This window comes from Abramis brama (assembly GCF_963993115.1).
Source record: "Abramis brama genome assembly, chromosome: 6".
Lineage (NCBI taxonomy): Eukaryota > Metazoa > Chordata > Actinopteri > Cypriniformes > Leuciscidae > Abramis > Abramis brama.
This window is the reverse complement of record NC_139968.1, coordinates 27,547,922-27,566,822: the sequence shown is the minus strand read 5'-3', so window position 1 is coordinate 27,566,822 and position 18,901 is coordinate 27,547,922. Positions and strand designations below refer to the sequence as shown.

Here is an 18,901-nt window from a genome sequence, read left to right as displayed (position 1 = left end):
ACTTTACAACATCAGGTCTTAAGTGGCTTGGAAATGCCACAAAAAAAAAAAAAACTACAACTGTTTTTTCAACCTAAAAGCGCCAGGTAAACTCCGAATGACACGACAGACAGCACTTTCCATCAAGTTCTCCGCATCTCCAATAGTGTAAAGGAAAGAGCCACTCGCAAAGCTTTTTTTTTAAACTAAAACCTCCAATCAAAAGCTTCATTGAGTTGCGTGACAGCTGCTCTGCTCTTTGGACTTTGTTCTTTATTATAGATTCAGTTTGCGCGATGTTTTGGAAATAATTAAAGCCCTCCCCTCCTCTCATTCTCGTTCTGTTGATTATATATCATCATGAGCCGCAGCCGCAGATGGTGATGTTTGGTGTGTGTGTGGATGGATTCCAGCTAGTATATAAACTCCAGGTGTGCATATATCACTTTTCCGACCTGATTATTATAGATTATTATTATAGTGAACTTTATATTGCACAAATAGGCTATGCTTTCTCAAAATATGTAATGAAAGCCATTTTATGGTGAAATAGTTCTAAAATAAGAACAAATAACTGTTTCACCATCACCAATAATTCCCACATAATAATCTCTAAAGCACTGTACTGCTGCAGCCAATGATAGAGTCATACGTCATCATCTTACTCTGTGAGCACGAGCAGCAGACAGACACATTCAGAGAAACACGAAGTTTTGAACAGTACTTTGCTAAACCGTTTGAAAACACGTAATCAACCGCACCATGAGTGCTTTAGCCTATTTATCAGCAATCGATCGTACATCGTTTGAGGAAAATGATTTTAAACACTGATTTCATCTGTCTATGCATTCTGATCACAAATGGTAAGTCGGATTTAATCTCATGCAATGCGCGAGCGACTTGAACAAAATGTTTTACAAATTCACGTGTTTCTTATTCACCATTGTTTGTTTGTTATGACATAATATTAACTTGTTTGAATCTGTTTCAGGTGTGTTTGGTGAAACTGATGAAGTGAAGTCAGTGTCAGTGACTGAGGGAGATTCTGTCACTCTAAACTCTGATGTTCAAGTACAGAGAGATGATCATTTGCTGTGGATGTTTGGACCTCAAAACACTCTAATAGCTGAAATCATTAGAAGAGACCAAATGAACTTTGTATTTGTCAGTAATGATGGAAGATTCAGAGACAAACTCCAGATGGACAATCAAACTGGATCTCTGACCATCAGAAACATCAGATCTGAACACACTGGACTTTATGAACTGACCGTCATCAGAAGTAGAAAAACACAGAAGAGATTCAATGTTTCTGTCTATGGTGAGTAAACTGTATTCAGTTATATCACAAATAATGCTAATTATTTATTGAATTCTAGTCTGTAGTGTGCTGTATAATATTTTAATACAGAATTCAAATGCTTAAATAATAAATGAGACATGAAGGGCCCTATGTGTTCTTACAGTTTTTCTAGATTGCTTAAACACATTTCTTGAAACTATGCCTCATATTCTCAAAAAGGTAAACACAAATTCCCCAAACATCCTATTTTCAAGTCAAAATGAAGCTCTACACTCAAAACCATTCATTCTTGCTGAAAAACTAAACTTTGCCCTCAAACATCACACACAAGCCCTTACAAACACACATACTGTACTACAATATAGTCTAACAACTAGTGCAATAAATTCAAAATAAAAAAGGTGAAATAAATTCAAAACAACATTTCCAAAACTGGTAAGTTATGTTGCTTGTGTAAGTTATGCATCCTCTTCCTTCACCTCTTCCTCCACTCCCATCTACTCCTCCCCCTCCTCCCTCCTCCTCCTCCCTCCTCCTCCTCCTCCCTCCTCCTCCTCCCTCCTCCTCCTCCTCCCTCCTCCTCCTCCTCCCTCCCTCAGACGCTAACTGAGCTGAAGCTGTGCTGACTTGAGTGAACATTGCAATATTGAATGCTAATGCTTTCTAAAGGACAACATTGTGTAGGCAATGAGAAATGAAGGGATTTGTGTGTAGAGTTTTGCAGTGACAGTTCAACAAATCTGACTCATGTGTCAAAACAGGGAATAGTGTTTATAGTTTAGGGAAATGGGTGTGCTTTTTGATGGCATTATGGTTTTGAAATTTTAGTTTAAAAGCCTGGTTATAGTGTTTAAGCAATCAAGAAAAACTATAACACACAAAATAAGATAAAAATGAGCATCAAACAGAAATAACCCGCATATGGGGTGTTCAAGGTGCATATATAAAACAGACTGCAGACAGTTCAACAGGATTCAACAGCTCTTAAAGGGGCCACACCCTATTTCCACTTGTTACAAGCTGTTCAAATGAACAGGCATTTCCTTTCTTTCTTGGCCTTGCATTCAGATTGTTGGTTTCTTTTTTATTAGCCTGGCAAGAAAACAGCTGCATCATGTTATATTTTTGTTACTGATTGATGATAATAATACTGAGATACATATTTTACTTATTTCATGTTTTCAGCTCCTCTACCCATTCCTGTCATCACCACTAACACTTCACAGTCTTCATCCTCATCAGAGTCCAGATGTTCACTGGTGTGTTCAGTGTTGAATGTGAGTGATGTGACTCTCTCCTGGTACAAAGGAATCAGTGTATTGTCCAGCATCAGTGTGTCTGATCTCAGCATCAGTCTCTCTCTACCTCTGGAGGTGGAATATCAGGATAAAAACACATACAGCTGTGTGATCTACAATACCATCAGCAACCAGACCGCACATCTGGATATCAGTCAACTCTGTCAACCATGTGAAGGTACGTGAGCTGTGATATTACAGTGTCCTGACCTGTAGCTATTGATTGAAATATTTTGTAGTTTCATCTTTATGAGCTATAACTATAAAAAAATATCAGTAGGTCATATATATGTATGTATTATGTGCCCGTTGGGCATCCGTAGCAGTCACGTGCAACAAGTGTGATATGATTAATAAAAGGTGACTGGTATCTGAGCAAGTGTTCCGGCAGACTGCTGAGAGAGGCAGACCTCTCACTTGAAAAAGGAATGCAGCAAATGTGGCTACAAGCATGAATATAGAAATGGTCCTGCATTTGGGAAAACGTGTTAAAACTGTCAAAAGAAAAATCACTTAAATGCTTAAATGTGCATTTCCAAGAGCCATATGAGCCAGGGTAAAAGAATACACACAGTTGAACAGAGTGAGGATATATTCATTGGAATAATATCTGCGTTATCTCTGGTTTCCGCTCATACTACCATAGTAACTATGGGGACAGACGTGGACAACTGTGTTACGTCTAGCTGCACGCTCACGCTGTTGTTGTTTCGTTCAAACATTATGGACCGTGGCAAGCAGGACAAAAGGAAAACTAAAACGAGGATCAATATTGGCGTGGCGTTTTCGACATGCCGAGAGCTCCACATCCATGACAAACTTCGACTTGACAGAGATGCTGCTCTTGCATGTACTTTATTAGACAGGTGATCAAATAAATATACATAAAACTAATCAATGTTATATAGCTTAACATGATTAAATGAAATCAGTACTCTAATGTTGATCTAGCTTACTGCTATAGTCACATACAGCAAACAAACTAACACATAGAATAACATTATAACTTTCAACACACTCAAATGCAGTTTAGTGTGATAGTGTAGACCAAGTGAAACAGCGCTGTGTTACCTCACAAGTTTCATTCGTCTAATAAACTGACCTGTGTGAGTAGTAATTCAGCACTTGCGTATGAATGAAATGTCCTCATTCCTTTATAACCGCGGGGCATGTGGCGCTGATATCTCTCATTAGCAATCGCGCCCTGCTTCATACCACAGTCATGTTAAAAAACATGAATGTATTCACTCATCCATAAACATTATCAGATCCTTCGCCATGAAGACAAGTTCCATAATTCTGCTTATGCATCATCAACCTACGCCTTTGTTATTGTAAGAGGTTAGCAAACCCTAGCGAAAAAAACAACAACATATTGTAGCATTAAACAAATGAGTTTTTGTCTAATATTTATATAATATATTATGTAGTTTTATTACGATATCACATGAGCAAGAGTGCCGTTTTCCCCAGCACAATTGCAAATGTGATATTTATGTTTAATACAACAGTTGAATGAACAATAAGTGAAAATTGTGAGTAACATTTTAGATACAATATTGTCAGTAGCCTATTGTTTGTTTTTCCTTTATTTCCCCAACGAAAATTAAAAAATTAAACCATAGCAGATGCAACAGACAGCGATGATTTTTATTTTTTTATTTATTTTTTTACACAGACTGAATCCGCAGTTCAATTTTGAACTAATCAGTGTAATTAATGATTCTATGGCCAATCACTAGCTTCTTTCCTGAATGAATCAGCTGTTTGAACAAACTGGTTGAATTAATGACTCCTTAAACTCACTGACCCACTTACTGGTGGTTTTAGTTTCATATGTAAAGTACCCTTTAATTAAAAAGTTCAAATTAGAATAGCAATCAATCAAAAAATCATAGCATTATTTATGCAGTGCACCTGGAAATCAAACTTATGGTGGCAAATTTTATTGCCCCTTAATAAAAAAGAATAATTTCTGCCGCTGCTGTGAAATGACCACTGCTTAGAATATGAATAATATGAATATATTCATGAGTCAGCTGCCAACAACAGGCCTAAACCAGCCATGGTACCAGCTGGTATCATTATTATCAACAAAACTTTGAAAATATCGAGATATAATTTTTTTGTCAATATTGCACACCCTACTGTAACAGTATTCATTTTTATTTCTTAAGGTCTAAAAAATCCTTAAATGTGACTTTAAAAAGTGTGCGAAAAACTGCTCTCAGATCTTCTGTCTTGTGTCTTGGTTGAACTCTACGGACTCACTTACTCCAAGTGCTGTTTTCTTGTTTGTTCATTACAGAGCAGAGTAAACATCCATATCTTGGACCACTGATAGTTGCTGCAGTGCTGCTATTTGCAGTTTTTGGAGGGATTGGGTGCTGGATCCGTAAACAAGCAGGACAAGAAGGCAAGTGTTATTGAAACTCTTTTAACTGTGCTTGGAACAACTGCTTTAATATACATTTTACACCATTTCACGTTCAAGCATTATGCCTATATATTATAGTTAAATGACAATTTAGGTATTCACAAGCAAAAAAAATTCACAAGCAACATATGAGAAGACATCAGAGGTTGGCAGTTGGTGGTAAAAACCTTCTCTAACTTACATTTACAAATCATTCAAAACCAAAAAAAGTGTTTATGTTGTCTGAAGCTAATATTGATAAATATTTTAGCTTTGAAAGCTTGTGACGTCTGGGTGACAGTTTCTCTGCACCCTTTGTAATGTGCATATATATTATAAACTTTGTAGCTTTGTAATTTAATACAAGTTAATACTTACTAAAGTAGATTCACAGACTGAAGACTAAAGCTAAAGGGGTGGAAGTTGTTCTTATTTGGTTTCGTGAGCTGTCATCAATATCCTTTAAATTAATTTCTAGGCAAAATGGCAGTTTTGGAGCTGAACATCTGTCTTAAAAAAATGTGGTCTTCTATGCTGAATTTCTGTTTGTAATTTGTTATTATCAGAGAGATTTGCATCAACACTGTTGTTGTCTAATTTTGTCCCTTTGTTGGGGATTTTGCAGTTTTGACCCCAGGACCAGATATGAAGAATGAAGACCAGGAGTCAGAGATGCAGTTAATTGAAGGAAAAAGACTTTCTACACTTCTGTTTGTCTGAATTGGTCATTCCATCTCTTCTGAGTGCTTGTTGTTCACCACACTGGAGCCACCCGCTACAATGTGTTTTGAAAAAAGGAAAGAAAAACTTTAAAAATCTTTTCATTTTGGTTGAAGATAATATTTTAACAGTGCAAAAGTCGTCCACATTTCATTGATCCATAATTGTATCCGAACGAAGATGCGATGCGAGGTCAAGTGATTGTTTATGTGAAGTTTTACCTGTTTAAAAATATGATTGTATTCTTCCACAAGGTTGAAGCCGTCAGAGCTCTAGCTAGATCAGGAGAACTTTCCTAAAACCTGATAAGATGTACTTTCTCTCATTCTGAAGTTTTAGACTGTTCTTTTTTATTCTTTGGTGAAAAAATTAAAAGTAAATGCTTTAACTTTGATTTTAGAAGGATAGATATTTAGAAACACTTTTATAAAGTAGAGGTGGAGCTCAGAAATCCACCCCTTCACCTTTGTGATTTGTTTCCGTTTTATTAGAGAAACTATTATGCTGCAAAAGACCCTTTATGGAAAAAGACACTGGATGGAGGTTTAATACAGTTTAGCAGTGACAAAGTACATGAAAGGTCCTAAAATTAAACAGATTGAAGGCAAAACCTCAAACCAAACCTCAATCCGTTTATACAGTTTGTACAGTGTTACCATCCGTGATGTAAATGAAGTTGCTGCTTTTGCACAGTTGTGGTCTTTTTAGTAATTAGGGGAGAGCGGGGCACAACTTTACACTTTTTGCTTTTCTCCGTTTGTGTAAATCTACTTAGGGTTCAGAATTTAACACGTCTAGTACAATTATGTGGTTTTGTTTTATTAATACAGTGTATACTTTTTATTGATATCCCCCGAAAGAATGGAAGTGAAATGTGACAACATGCCCCATACGTTGTAACATGTGAGGGGCACATTGTAACATGGCCATGATATGACAGCTTAAAATGCTATCTGATTCTTCGTGAAAATATGTTCTGAAAGATTCCTTAAAGGGATAGTTCACCCAAAAATGAAAATGCTGTCATCATTTACTCTCCCTCAAGTTGTTCCAAACCTCTATGACTTTCTTTCTTCTGCTGAACACAAAAGTAGATATTTTGAAGAAAGTCGGTAACCAAACGACTGATGGACCCCATTGACTTCCATAGTAGGAAAAAAAATACTATGGAAGTCAATGGGGACCAGCAACTGTTTAATTACCAACCTTCTTTAAAATATCTACTTTTGTGTTCAGCAGAAGAAAGAAAGTCATACAGGTTTGAAACAACTTGAGGGTGAGTAAATGATGACAGCATTTTCATTTTTGGGTGAACTATCCCTTTAATAAGCTTTGTTCGGGATGTTAAACTACTTTAGTAGCCCTAAGGACAGCCATGGTGAAAACATTATTTGAAATCTCCTTGTGAAATTTGCTAGAGTACGTATGGGTCAGTGTTTTGATTGCAGAAGAGTTCGACAAAGGATTACTAACACATAATAAAACACAACTCCAGGTATGTTTTTGATGAGGATATGACAATGCAAAATGGTTAAAATCTCTAAAAAGTCTATGTTGGTATAAAGACCCTTTGTTAATAATTTACTTGGGAAAAAAATGGGCAAAACTAAAATATAAGTACATAAACTGATGAATCGATTAATCGTAAAAAATAATCGACCGATTAATCGATTATCAAAATAATCGTTAGTTGCAGCCCTATTGCTACATGCATTAAAATACTTCTAACCTTACTGTAATCATAGATACTGTAAGTAAAATAATTTGGGAGAAAACCTAGGACTGGTAGTGGTTTAGAGAATGGATGAATTTTAGAATATAAAATAATTTCATATTCAGCTAATTTAAACTTAATAAAAACCTGTCTAGACCTGAAATGATTCTTGAGCTTGTGCTTGTGCTTCTGCTGCCTTAAAAACAACTGTCATTGTTTGTGTATTTTTCCCATATTTCAGCATTATTTCATGAACGTTGTACTGAATGGAATGCAACAGAATAAACAATTTCATTTCACTTCATGAAGCTTTTATTATTAAACCACTTTTCTTATACTATTTTCTCAAACCTAAAACAATCTAGTCCCTGATAGCTTTTAACATAAACACTAAATTACACAAAAATAATAATGAATTGAGTTCTTTCATCTAGTTAACATATTAAAACCAGCTTGCTTTAATCTAACTATCACTTCAGCAGTTACTGCAGTTTTCCTGCGTGATAGGACATGTTTCCACAGGTTCGGCTCTTCTCCAAGGCGGGAACACTGGAATGTTTTCCGCCCTCATTATACAGGTATTACTGCAGCACATAGCCATGGGTGGAGCGTAAATTCCAGCTAAAGTTTAAACATCCTTTGTGTGAACTGTTTTTTTTGGTGAAATTCCTGCTTTTCTTTTCCTCATCTTTTCCTCATCTCTGCTTAAATCAAGTGTTGTATCAGCACTGGTCTCTCTTGTCTCTCTCTGACTTCCAAATGTTTCTTTACTTACAGGGGGCTGATCAGGGCATGGATAAGAGGAGGGAAACTGTACAGTTTGGTGTGAGAAATACCATAGGTGAACCCCTCACAAATGCAAAAGCAAAAGCAAACTCTCTCCATCCCCTTAGGGGGAACACCAAAATGCATTCATTTTTTTTATTATTTCAATCTTGACTGCACCTGTCCAACTTCATACTGACTCCTAAAACAGTATAATCTTGTATAAACTTGAGTTGAGCTGGTTTGTGTGTTTAATATTCTTAGTTATTTACACAGTTATGAACTGTGTGTGAATTTATCCATTAAACAATGTAACAATAGTAAATAAAGCAAGAAGTTTTAGCTAAAAATTATCCAGTGAAAGCTTCAATCTAAGCAGATACTAAGATTTCATACTTTCATTTAATGTGCATCAGGGTTACGGGCACCCAAGGCTTATTTATGCACATGGAAGAGTGTATCGCAGTTTGTTGTGTATGGGGCTGCGTAGAAGGAGACCAGTTAGAATGTTCATGATAACCCCTGCCCATCGTCGAAAGCGCCTACAAAGGGCATGTGAGTGCAGCTAAGCCGCATCTCTCCAAGGGTCTCATTTATAAAACTGTGTGTAGGATCCTTACTAAAAGTGTACGTGCGCCTGAAAGGCAAAAATGGCATAGGGCAAAAAATATTCAGATTTATAATACCGTATGTACGCCAGAACCTTTAGAAATCCCAGTCAGAGGAAGATTGTTCACATGAGTCTCCACCCAGAAATAGCCATATGGAGCTTACAACCATAGATATCATATAAAGGCTAGATGTCTTGTCCGCGCTGCTGGCCAATGGAGCTCGACATCCGCACACGGCGGCCATCTAACCACAGGGTGCTCGCTCACTCATAACATGGTGCATGTACTTTTAAATAACCATAACTTGCTCAATTTTCTACCGATTTTCAAACGGTTTGGTTTGTTATAAACGTCAGAGATGTAGCTATTATACTGCATACATATGAATAATTATGTTCAAAATGTTTAAGCATTCAGAATTATAGCCACGTTAATAACGTTTGTAAGAAACCAAACCGTTTGTAAATCCGTCCAGATTTCAGCGAGATAAGAGGATTTGTGTGCGTGCTGCTCACTCACCTTAATGCACAGAGCCCTGTCCTAAGATGGCCGCCGGTGATGCCGGAAGTGACTCCGCCTTAAGACATCTAGCCTTTATATGATATCTATGCTTACAACACCTAGCCTAGTTTTATATGCATAACCTCATCTGCATATCATTTGCATATGCATATTCATCTACGTGATGCCATGTTTGATGGTAAAAAAAAAATTAGGAAAATATGAGATATGCATGTGTCGTCACATTGCATTGATAAAAAATCATTTAGTAGCCTATCCTTGCCTTGTTTTTGAATAAATAAATAAAATAAAATACATTACAGAGAAAGATTTTACATTTTACATACTTTTCTTAAATTTACAGTATTAAACAGTATTTAATTATCTGATATAATGTTAATTTACTGATTTATTGAACTTTTGTACCATAGTAATACACTGACAACGACCTATAACAGTGGTGATGATAATCACATGATGAATTAAAGTGAAGGGGGTGGATTGTAATCCACTGCTGCTTCAATGTATATGTAATGAGTGATTATCATAAAGGTATTAATCAATATTTTTCCTTCTAAATATCACATGAGTTGGATGACTTCTCTGGAGATTTTACTTTGTTATAGAAGTTACCAGTGTGACTACTGAAATGTTATTTTCATGTGTTCTTTAATGTCTGTATTTGATATCTGAATGCAGTAACATTGCTTGCCTATTTATCCCGGCTTCCAGAAATTAAATAAGGACTTGTTTTGTGTTTGAGAAAGGTCTTCAACATGTTAAAACACATTGGGGTCATTAAAGTCTATAGTTTAAGGTACCATTTGTCAGTTAAAGCCTATAGTTTCCATTTAGAATAAAGTGTCCTTTCCTGAGAGAAAGAACTTATCTTGATGTTTTGAGACGAGACTCCTGTTTATGGTTAGAGCCTGGCCAAATCCAACCTTGGAAAAGCTGTGTGTTGGTGTGTGTGTTAGTCTTCTTGCTTATAGGTTAAGGAACCACTGGCATTGTTGGAGATTGACTGAGTTGTTGTTCGAGACAAGCTGGCACCCAGCAACCCAAATCTGCGACCTGGAAGGTCACGACGTGCCTGACTTCAGGGTCCGAGTGTCAGCGGCATTATCTCTGGAGATATGCTTCTGTCTATCTGTATATGTATGGAAAATTACTGTTTATCAATTTCTTAGCCAATCAGAATCATTCAACCTGTAAGCAATGACGTAGTTTAGACCTTGGAAATGGTATAACTGCTGTGATCTTTGTAAATGTAAGCAGGGCGGCCTACGAACTCCTGTGTGAGTCTTGAAGCTGACTTCTGCTTATGAAACTGCAAACTATCTTCAGTAAAACTTTTCTTACATTTTTTATAATTCTGACTCCGGGTCTTCTTTTCAAACATGGGTCCTTAACTGTTAACCCCTACAAAAGCTCATCACAAGCAGCGCTTACACAACAAAGTTAGTATTAATATATAGAAGCTGCACAGTGTCATTCACACAAACACTAAACACCATCATGGTAACACATTTTAAAAATGCAATAAACATTAATTTAACAACATTAAAGGTAACATAAAACCCTAATGTCATAACTGATTAGAAAAAAAAAACCTAAGAAAACTATGAAGAAACATACTGTAGTTATTTTAACAAAAATACATCAAATGTACATCAAAAGTGTCAAACAGGGAATTGTGGGAATGTCAATTTACGTTTTTTTTTCACTGTAAATTACAATGACTTGTTAAAAAACTGTAAATTTAACGGTATTTTACAGTAAAATTACATTAAATGTACCGTTAGATCTATCACAGTTAACAGTGTTTCACTGTAGCATTTTTACAGTCTTTGACCATTAAAATCATGATAATTTTTTACAGGCTGCATAACTCAGTCATGCATGTCTAGACTTGAGTATAGAGTTGGTTTGTGTGCTTAGTTGTCAGTTAGTATTATTATACAGCCATCCACATACTATCCTATTCCAAGAGTCAGGAGTCATAAAAAGAGATAAAGAGAAGTAACTCAGAAAAGTAGATGCAACCATCAATATTTTGCTTAGTAAGTAATTAGAGCAACATGCATTTAGTAGTCTGTTGAATATGTGCATTAGCCAAGGGCTCCCTCTGCTGACTGCGAGTGAGATCTACAAGAATACCACACACTGGATTTGGCTGGTTGTCATGGATCAAGGTCAAGTTAGTCTGTACACTCTCAGAAAAAAAGATACAATTTTGTACCAAAGAAGGTACAAACCCTTGTCACTGGGGCGGTACCTTTTACTGGTACAAAATTGTACCTTAATATAGAGGAACAAATTTGTTCCATTCCAGTTTGTACCTTAAAGGACATGATTTGTACCATGGGCAAACCAAAATGTACCTTTTGTTGGTTAACTTGTTGGTACAATATTGTACCTTTTATCAAAGGTACAAATTTGATCTCTTAAGGTACCGCCCCAGTGACAAGCCCCTTTGTACCTTAACTGTGTCAAATTTGTTCCTACGAGAAAGGCTATTTTTCTATTGAATAACAAGCACATTCAACAACTGAATCAAAAAGGCATCAATTTAATAATTTCTGTAAATACATATCAAATTCATATGAACATTTGAATACTTTCATTCCAACTTACAGTAAAGTATATCTTTGTGTAAATACATCAAAGATTTCACAATACAATAAAGACTTAGCAAAATTAACAGAATATCACTTCTTTAAAAAGATTTGAAAGAATTTAAAATGCAAAAATGTTACAGTACATAAAATATATTTTCTTATCTACAACAAAGCTAGACTTGTTTTTTTCCCCCCACTTTTCACACAATACCCTTGCATTTATTTAACTTTTTAAAACACCATCATCCAACCGAACTGCTCGGCAATTTCAGATCCCTCCATTTTTACACTGCTGAAGATTCTCCTCTCACTGAAGACACGTCCAGTCAAGACATTCCCAAGATCTGCACAGTGGGTTGAGATGTAGCCGGTTCTTCCTGAACATAATGAAGAATCAATATTAGTAAAGACAGATGTAAATTTATTAAATCTATACTTCCAATGACAAGCTCAAATTTCACTTCTAGACTTAAAGGGATAGTTCACCTAGAACTGAAAATTCTGTCATTTACTCGCCCTCAAGTTTTTCCAAATCTGTTAACTTGAACAAAAAAGATATTTTGAGAATCGAAAATTAAACAGTTGATGGGGCCCCATTAACTTCCATAGAATATTTTTCATACTATGGAAGTCAATGGGGCCCCATTGACTGTTTCATTTTTTGGGTGAACTACACATCCTTCAACATCTCGTTTGGCATCCATGTAATGTGCTTCTATAACGGATTTCAGCTTAGCCAACCTCAAATTAACAACCTCAAAAACCTCAACCTGAAAATTATTTTGTTAATTACTCACCCTCATGTCATTTCACACCTGTAAGACCTTTGTTCATCTTCGGAACACAAATGAAGATATTTTTAATGAAATTCTGAGAGCTTTCTGTCCTTCCATTGGGAGCAATGCAACTAACACATTCAAGGCCCAGAACGATAGGAAAGACATCATTGAAGTAATCCATGTGACTCCAGTGGTTTAACCAATTTTATGAAGCGATGCAGGTGCTTTGTTTTAGCAAAAAAACACAATTTAACACTTTATTTATTAGGGGGAGCACTACGACGCATGCGAATTGTGTTGACTCAAGACCGGGTGTTGTTCCATGAATGTGCTTTAGATAATATTATTTTGTAAATATAGAGGTAAATTATGCTTCTTTTTTTTTTTTTGGCAAAACAAAGCTTACATCGCTTCATAAAATTGAGGTTAAACCACTGGAGTCACTTGGATTAGTTTAATGGTGTCTTTACTACCTTTCTGGGGCTTGAATGTTTTAGTTGCGTAGGCTACCAATGGAGGAACAGAAAGCTCTTGGATTTCATCAAAAATATCTTCATTTGTGTTCCGAAGATAAACGATGGTCTTACAGGTTCGGAATGACATGAGGGTGTATAATTAATGACAGAATTAAAAAAATTGCTGAACTATACCTTTAAGGAATCCTGGAAACACCTTAAATCAACCACAGCATGCATTCGGTCCATTTTCTGGAATAACTGAAATGCAGATAAGAAAACAATTTTCACACACAAAAAAACTTTCTGCATTTTTACATTTCCCACAAAGTTTTAAATGATTCACTTAAAGCTTCATATAAAATACCCAGAAAAGTAAAATGTTAAACTAATCCATTTGAATTGAGAAGTTTGGTAAAAAATGTCTGAAGAGACTACCGCTTAGTATAATAAACAGATTAAATTTAGGATTTTATTCACATTTAAACATTGAACAAACAGAATCTCAACCGCACTTGCTTTGACAAGCGAGAACAAACCTCAGTGGTTCTTGCGGAAGCTCAAGCGTGCTGCAAAACACATGAGAATGAACATCATCGGTTTTCGCACGTTTAGCAAACATGATTGAGCTTCTGTTTACTGCAACTGATGTGTGAATTGATGTATATTTTTATGTGAATAAAAGCCTAAATTAAATCTGTTCATCATATAAAATGATCGTATCTCTACAGAAAAACTTGGACTAAACTGCTCAATTCAAATTATTTTACGATCTCTTTATTATGGTAGCATTCAGGTATCAAAAGACATTTTGAAATTTAATATGCAAAATGGCAATGTAATATATAAAATGGCAATGTTCTTATTTAAATTTACATTTTCCATACCATATGTGCAATGTTTGGGGCAAAGTGACAATTCAAATTCAATAATATAATTAAATTAGCCATCTCCTACACTTGTTTTAACATATACCGGTAATTTAAACATATTACAAAATGATTAGAGATGTTTAAAGGCACAATTCACCAAAAATTAAAAAAAACTCTGTCATTAATTATTCACTCTCATGTTGTTCCAAACCTGTAAGACTTTCGTTCATCTTTGGAACACAAATTAAGATCTTTTTAATGAAATCTGAGAGCTTTCTGTCCCCCCATTGACAGTCCATGCAACTAAAACTTTGATGCTTCAAAAAGTTCATAAAGAGATCGTAAGACCAATCCTTTTGAATCGAGCAGTTTACCGTAGTTCAAATTTTCATAAGACATGATCGCTTTATATGATGAACAGATTTCAGAAGCTCAACCGAACATGCTTGACACGTGAGAACAAACCTCTTTCTCAAACGTGCTGCGCAACACACGAGAATGAACCTCATTTGTTTTCGCATGTCAAGGGAACATGCTAGAGCTTCCTTTTACCGTATTATCTGATGTGAATTGATGAATAAAAGCCTAAATTCAACCTGTTCATCATACAGCACAAATTTTAGACTAAAACACTCAATTCATATGGATTAGTTTTACAATCACTTTAGGAACTTTTTAAAGCATCAAAGTGGTAGTTGCTTAGCTGTCTATGGGGGGTCAGAAAGCTCGTAATTGATGAAAGAATTTTCATTTTTGGGTGAACTAATTAACCCTTTAACATGTTCAACGTAAAATTGTAGCAAAATGATAATTTAAATGCTATTTTCCTTAATTGCATTTACACTCACAGTTAAGACACTTATGATTGCATTTTTATTAAATACCCACGATGAACGTGGCAAAATTCAATCTGGATTTAAAAAAAGGATTCCAAGATGATCTTTGCATCAAGTGCCTTAACTTTGAGTGTAAAAGCAACTAGGAAAAATAACCTAAATTATAGTTTTGCTATAATATTTGCTTGAACATTTTAAACATCTAATTTCTGTAATACATTTCATTTTCTATTTTTGAACTTAAAAAAAATTCAATGTATGTTTTAATTTTATGTTAAAGCTAGTGTAGTAATGCAAATTATTATATTATTGATTTTGAATATTTTTTTGCTCCAGATGTTGCACATATCATATAGAAAATGTAAATATAAATACAGAAATACATCGCCATTTTACACATTACATTTCATATTGACATTTGGTACCGGTATGCTAACGTTACCATACTTTGTGAGTGTCAGAGTTTTAGGTGAATATACTTTCAGTTAAGTGACCGAAATCTTTCAGAGTTCATTTGAAGTGCAGTTACTGTGCTTTATCAAGATTGACATCACTCTGTCATTATGGCAAACATTTTGTCTTAGAAATATTCAACCTCATCAGAAAAAAGAATATCATAAGATTAAGAAACTCAAATAACACATTGTACTGATACTTGCCTCACAGCTGAGGACGCAGGAAGACTTTCAGATGACCAGCACTGACAGTTTACCATGCAGTTTACCCCATCATGATCTAAAAATCAAAGACACATTAGCTGATATGACATGTAACTTTATATTACTTAGGACAGAATCCGGTAACGTTAATCGCATTCAAAAACAGAACGAGTGATCAACTATTTTATCTGCGCACTGTTCGTTGGCGCTCAATCACGTTGTTCCAAAACCGCATTGTGGACTAATGTAAAGTAGGCTACACCAGCATGGCACCTCTGGTTGAGCATTCATTTACAACAATAATGTTTTAAATGTGAACTTACGACACAGAAACTCAATTGCTTTAAAAATTATGCAGACGGCTATCACTGACTGGATTCGTACAAATAAGCTATTTAACGTTACACTCGCTATTATCATGTTGAGTAGCTGTAACGTTTTATACATTTTATTTGGTTAAACATAATCATAAAACCCACCTTTGAATTTCCTCTTCTCTTCGTCTTATAATTCGAGTCCAGCCACTAAAGTACGTCTGACGAGGGCGGAGGCCATGGCTTGTGGTGGTGCTCCGTGCTCGTAATCTGCTTCCCGAAGTTCCCGCTCTCCGGTCTATTTGAAAATGCAGTAACGGCTGCAGCAACCTTGGGCAATCAGTTTCATGTCGCCTAATAGCAAAGTTAACATTTAACAGTTAACGTTATGGTGGATAATGGAGAACAAACGCCATATATTGTACACGTGATGACTTAATAATAGTCAATAATTGCATTAAAAAAATTAAAAAGTGTAACGTTATAACTTACAAGTCAAATGGCTAAAAAGCATTTGGAGCAAAGCAACTCGCTAAAATAACGTTAAGTGGCTGAAACATTTATATTTTAGACTTGTGAACTAAATATATACATAAATTATAAGAACTCACCTTTAAATTTCGTCTTCTTCAAGTTTGATAAAATAATCTCGACCGCACTGCAGCCGTGTAGCTGCTTCCCGCTGTCAGTTCGGAAATTTCCGTGGCTGAAGCGATTTCGACCAATCAGTGTCTTGTTGCTATGCAAAATACTCAACACAGCAACCAATCATGAATGAAATAGTAATTTGGTCCATAACTGTACCCTTGATGTGAGAACAATTATGTACCTTCATTTCAATTGTACCTTAACAGGTACCAAACAGTATCATCAGTGGTCTTTCCTGTACCATTAAAGGTACTATTATTGAAAAGGTACAAAACTGTTCTTTGAGGAACATTATTTGTACCACCGTGTACCTTTTTTTCTGAGAGTGTACACTGAACCAGCTGTACTGACTGTAAATGCACAGCCTGAGGATCAAATCCTTATTTCACCATTTATCTTATAATGGTAATCTGAGATTATCTTTATTATTGTCATGTCAGTGTACAGTATATATATATCATACAGTATATATATATACGTCATTGAGGTCAAACGTTTCCTGTAGTTTTTCACCAGGTTTGCACACACTGCAGGAAGGATTTTGGCCCACTCCTCCACACAGATCTTCTCTAGATCAGTCAGGTTTCTGGGCTGTTGCTGAGAAACACGGAGTTTGAGCTCCCTCCAAAGATTCTCTATTGGGTTTAGGTCTGGAGACTGGCTAGGCCACGCCAGAACCTTGATATGCTTCTTACAGAGCCACTCCTTGGTTATCCTGGCTTCGGGTCATTGTCATGTTGGAAGACCCAGCCTCGACCCATCTTCAATGCTCTAACTGAGGGAAGGAGGTTGTTCCCCAAAATCTCGCAATACATGGCCCCGGTCATCCTCTCCTTAATACAGTGCAGTCGCCCTGTCCCATGTGCAGAAAAACACCCCCAAAGCATGATGCTACCACCCCCATGCTTCACAGTAGGGATGGTGTTCTTGGGATGGTACTCATCATTCTTCTTCCTCCAAACATGTTTAGTGGAATTTGACCAAAAAGTTCTATTTTGGTCTCATCTGACCACATGATTTTCTCCCATGACTCCTCTGGATCATTCAAATGGTCATTGGCAAACTTAAGACGGGCCTTGACGTGCTGGTTTAAGCAGGGGAACCTTCCGTGCCATGCATGATTTCAAACCATGACGTCTTAGTGTATTACCAACAGTAACCTTGGAAACGGTGGTCCCAGCTCTTTTCAGGTCATTGACCAGCTCCTCCCGTGTAGTTCTGGGCTGATTTCTCACCTTTCTTAGGATCATTGAGACCCCACGAGTTGAGATCTTGCATGGAGCCCCAGTCCGAGGGAGATTGACAGTCCTGTTTAGCTTCTTCCATTTTCTAATGATTGCTCCAACAGTGGACCTTTTTTCACCAAGCTGCTTGGCAATTTCCCCGTAGCCCTTTCCAGCCTTGTGGAGGTGTACAATTTTGTCTCTAGTGTCTTTGGACAGCTCTTTGGTCTTGGCCATGTTAGTAGTTGGATTCTTACTGATTGTATGGGGTGGACAGGTGTCTTTATGCAGCTAACGACCTCAAACAGGTGCATCTAATTTAGGATAATAAATGAAGTGGAGGTGGACATTTTAAAGGCAGACTAACAGGTCTTTGAGGGTCAGAATTCTAGCTGATAGACAGGTGTTCAAATACTTATTTGCAGCTGTATCATACAAATAAATACATGTTTTAGAGTCAGTGTTGCAGAGTCGCACCTCTGGCAACCGTTTGTAATTTACAGTTCGGTAGGCGGACAATTATGGACAGTGATTCCGGTAAGAGAATCAAGGACAATGGAAGTATCTTCATAAACTTCTCTTTAATAACTTGTCAGGCAGTAAGTGACTATCACGTTGTGTTGTGGTCTGTAGATACATAAATACAGGAATATAATTATGAATACAATGTAACTGTACACAAATTACCTCACCAAGTATCTACAAATGACTAAACGGTCATCATAATTGAATACTCAACTGTCAGATAACAATAAACATTAAATTCTACGATAAACTCCAATATACAGCATAAAGCAGCATATAATGACAACAGCAGGTGTCTGATCATTGATTAGCGGCTATCCGCGATCGCGCCGCGATCGTCATTTGCATATCTCAATCGCCATTTGCTAAACATCTGACAAATATAACAAATACAAAGCGTTGACTAAACAATGTTTAAATAACTACTCACATTTATTGCATGAACGCACAACATTGAACAATATCAGGAAGCACGGCTGGATCTGACTATTGCATCAGTCTGCTGGAAGGAAATAGCAACTCTTAAATCAGTCCGTCATGAATCACTGCATATTTTCCGTTCCGGGACGGACTTTCTGACAGTCAGCTCTTGTGTTATTAACTCAGTAAATGTGTTTGAACTGAAGGCTTGTGGTTTAATGAGCTGGCCGGATGTTCAGTTA

The 18,901-nt window shown here is 36.3% G+C and overlaps 1 protein-coding gene and 1 long non-coding RNA gene across 4 annotated transcripts; one reads left to right on the top strand and one right to left on the bottom strand.

Moving 5' to 3' along the window:
- Nucleotides 1-621: 621 nt before the first annotated feature.
- On the top strand, nucleotides 622-7,733 carry LOC311085674 (natural killer cell receptor 2B4-like). Its single transcript, XM_084118253.1, has 5 exons — nucleotides 622-842; nucleotides 971-1,300; nucleotides 2,468-2,758; nucleotides 4,889-4,996; nucleotides 5,622-7,733. The coding sequence occupies exons 1-5, from the start codon at nucleotides 794-796 to the stop codon at nucleotides 5,714-5,716; spliced, it is 873 nt and encodes a 290-aa protein (XP_083974379.1). The 5' UTR covers nucleotides 622-793; the 3' UTR covers nucleotides 5,717-7,733.
- A 4,014-nt stretch (nucleotides 7,734-11,747) lies between these two features.
- On the bottom strand, nucleotides 11,748-18,768 carry LOC311085701. 3 transcript variants are annotated; one of them, XR_014606905.1, is made up of 6 exons: nucleotides 18,670-18,753; nucleotides 16,455-18,341; nucleotides 16,009-16,197; nucleotides 15,530-15,605; nucleotides 13,358-13,423; nucleotides 11,748-12,305 (listed from the first exon to the last, which is right to left on the bottom strand). It is a non-coding gene; the product is annotated as an uncharacterized lncRNA (long non-coding RNA). The 3 variants fall into 3 exon arrangements; XR_014606904.1 differs by having other exon boundaries at nucleotides 16,009-18,341; nucleotides 18,670-18,768; XR_014606906.1 differs by lacking the exon at nucleotides 18,670-18,753 and having other exon boundaries at nucleotides 16,009-18,530.
- Between the last annotated feature and the right edge of the window lie 133 nt (nucleotides 18,769-18,901).

Bases quoted from the DNA above. Each gene is read 5' to 3' on its own strand.
- LOC311085674 (XM_084118253.1), top strand. From the start codon at position 794: ATGATTTTAAACACTGATTTCATCTGTCTATGCATTCTGATCACAAAT. The intron at 2,759-4,888 runs GTACGTGAGCTG...TGTTCATTACAG, and splicing joins ACTCTGTCAACCATGTGAAG to AGCAGAGTAAACATCCATAT. The intron at 4,997-5,621 runs GCAAGTGTTATT...GGGATTTTGCAG, and splicing joins TAAACAAGCAGGACAAGAAG to TTTTGACCCCAGGACCAGAT.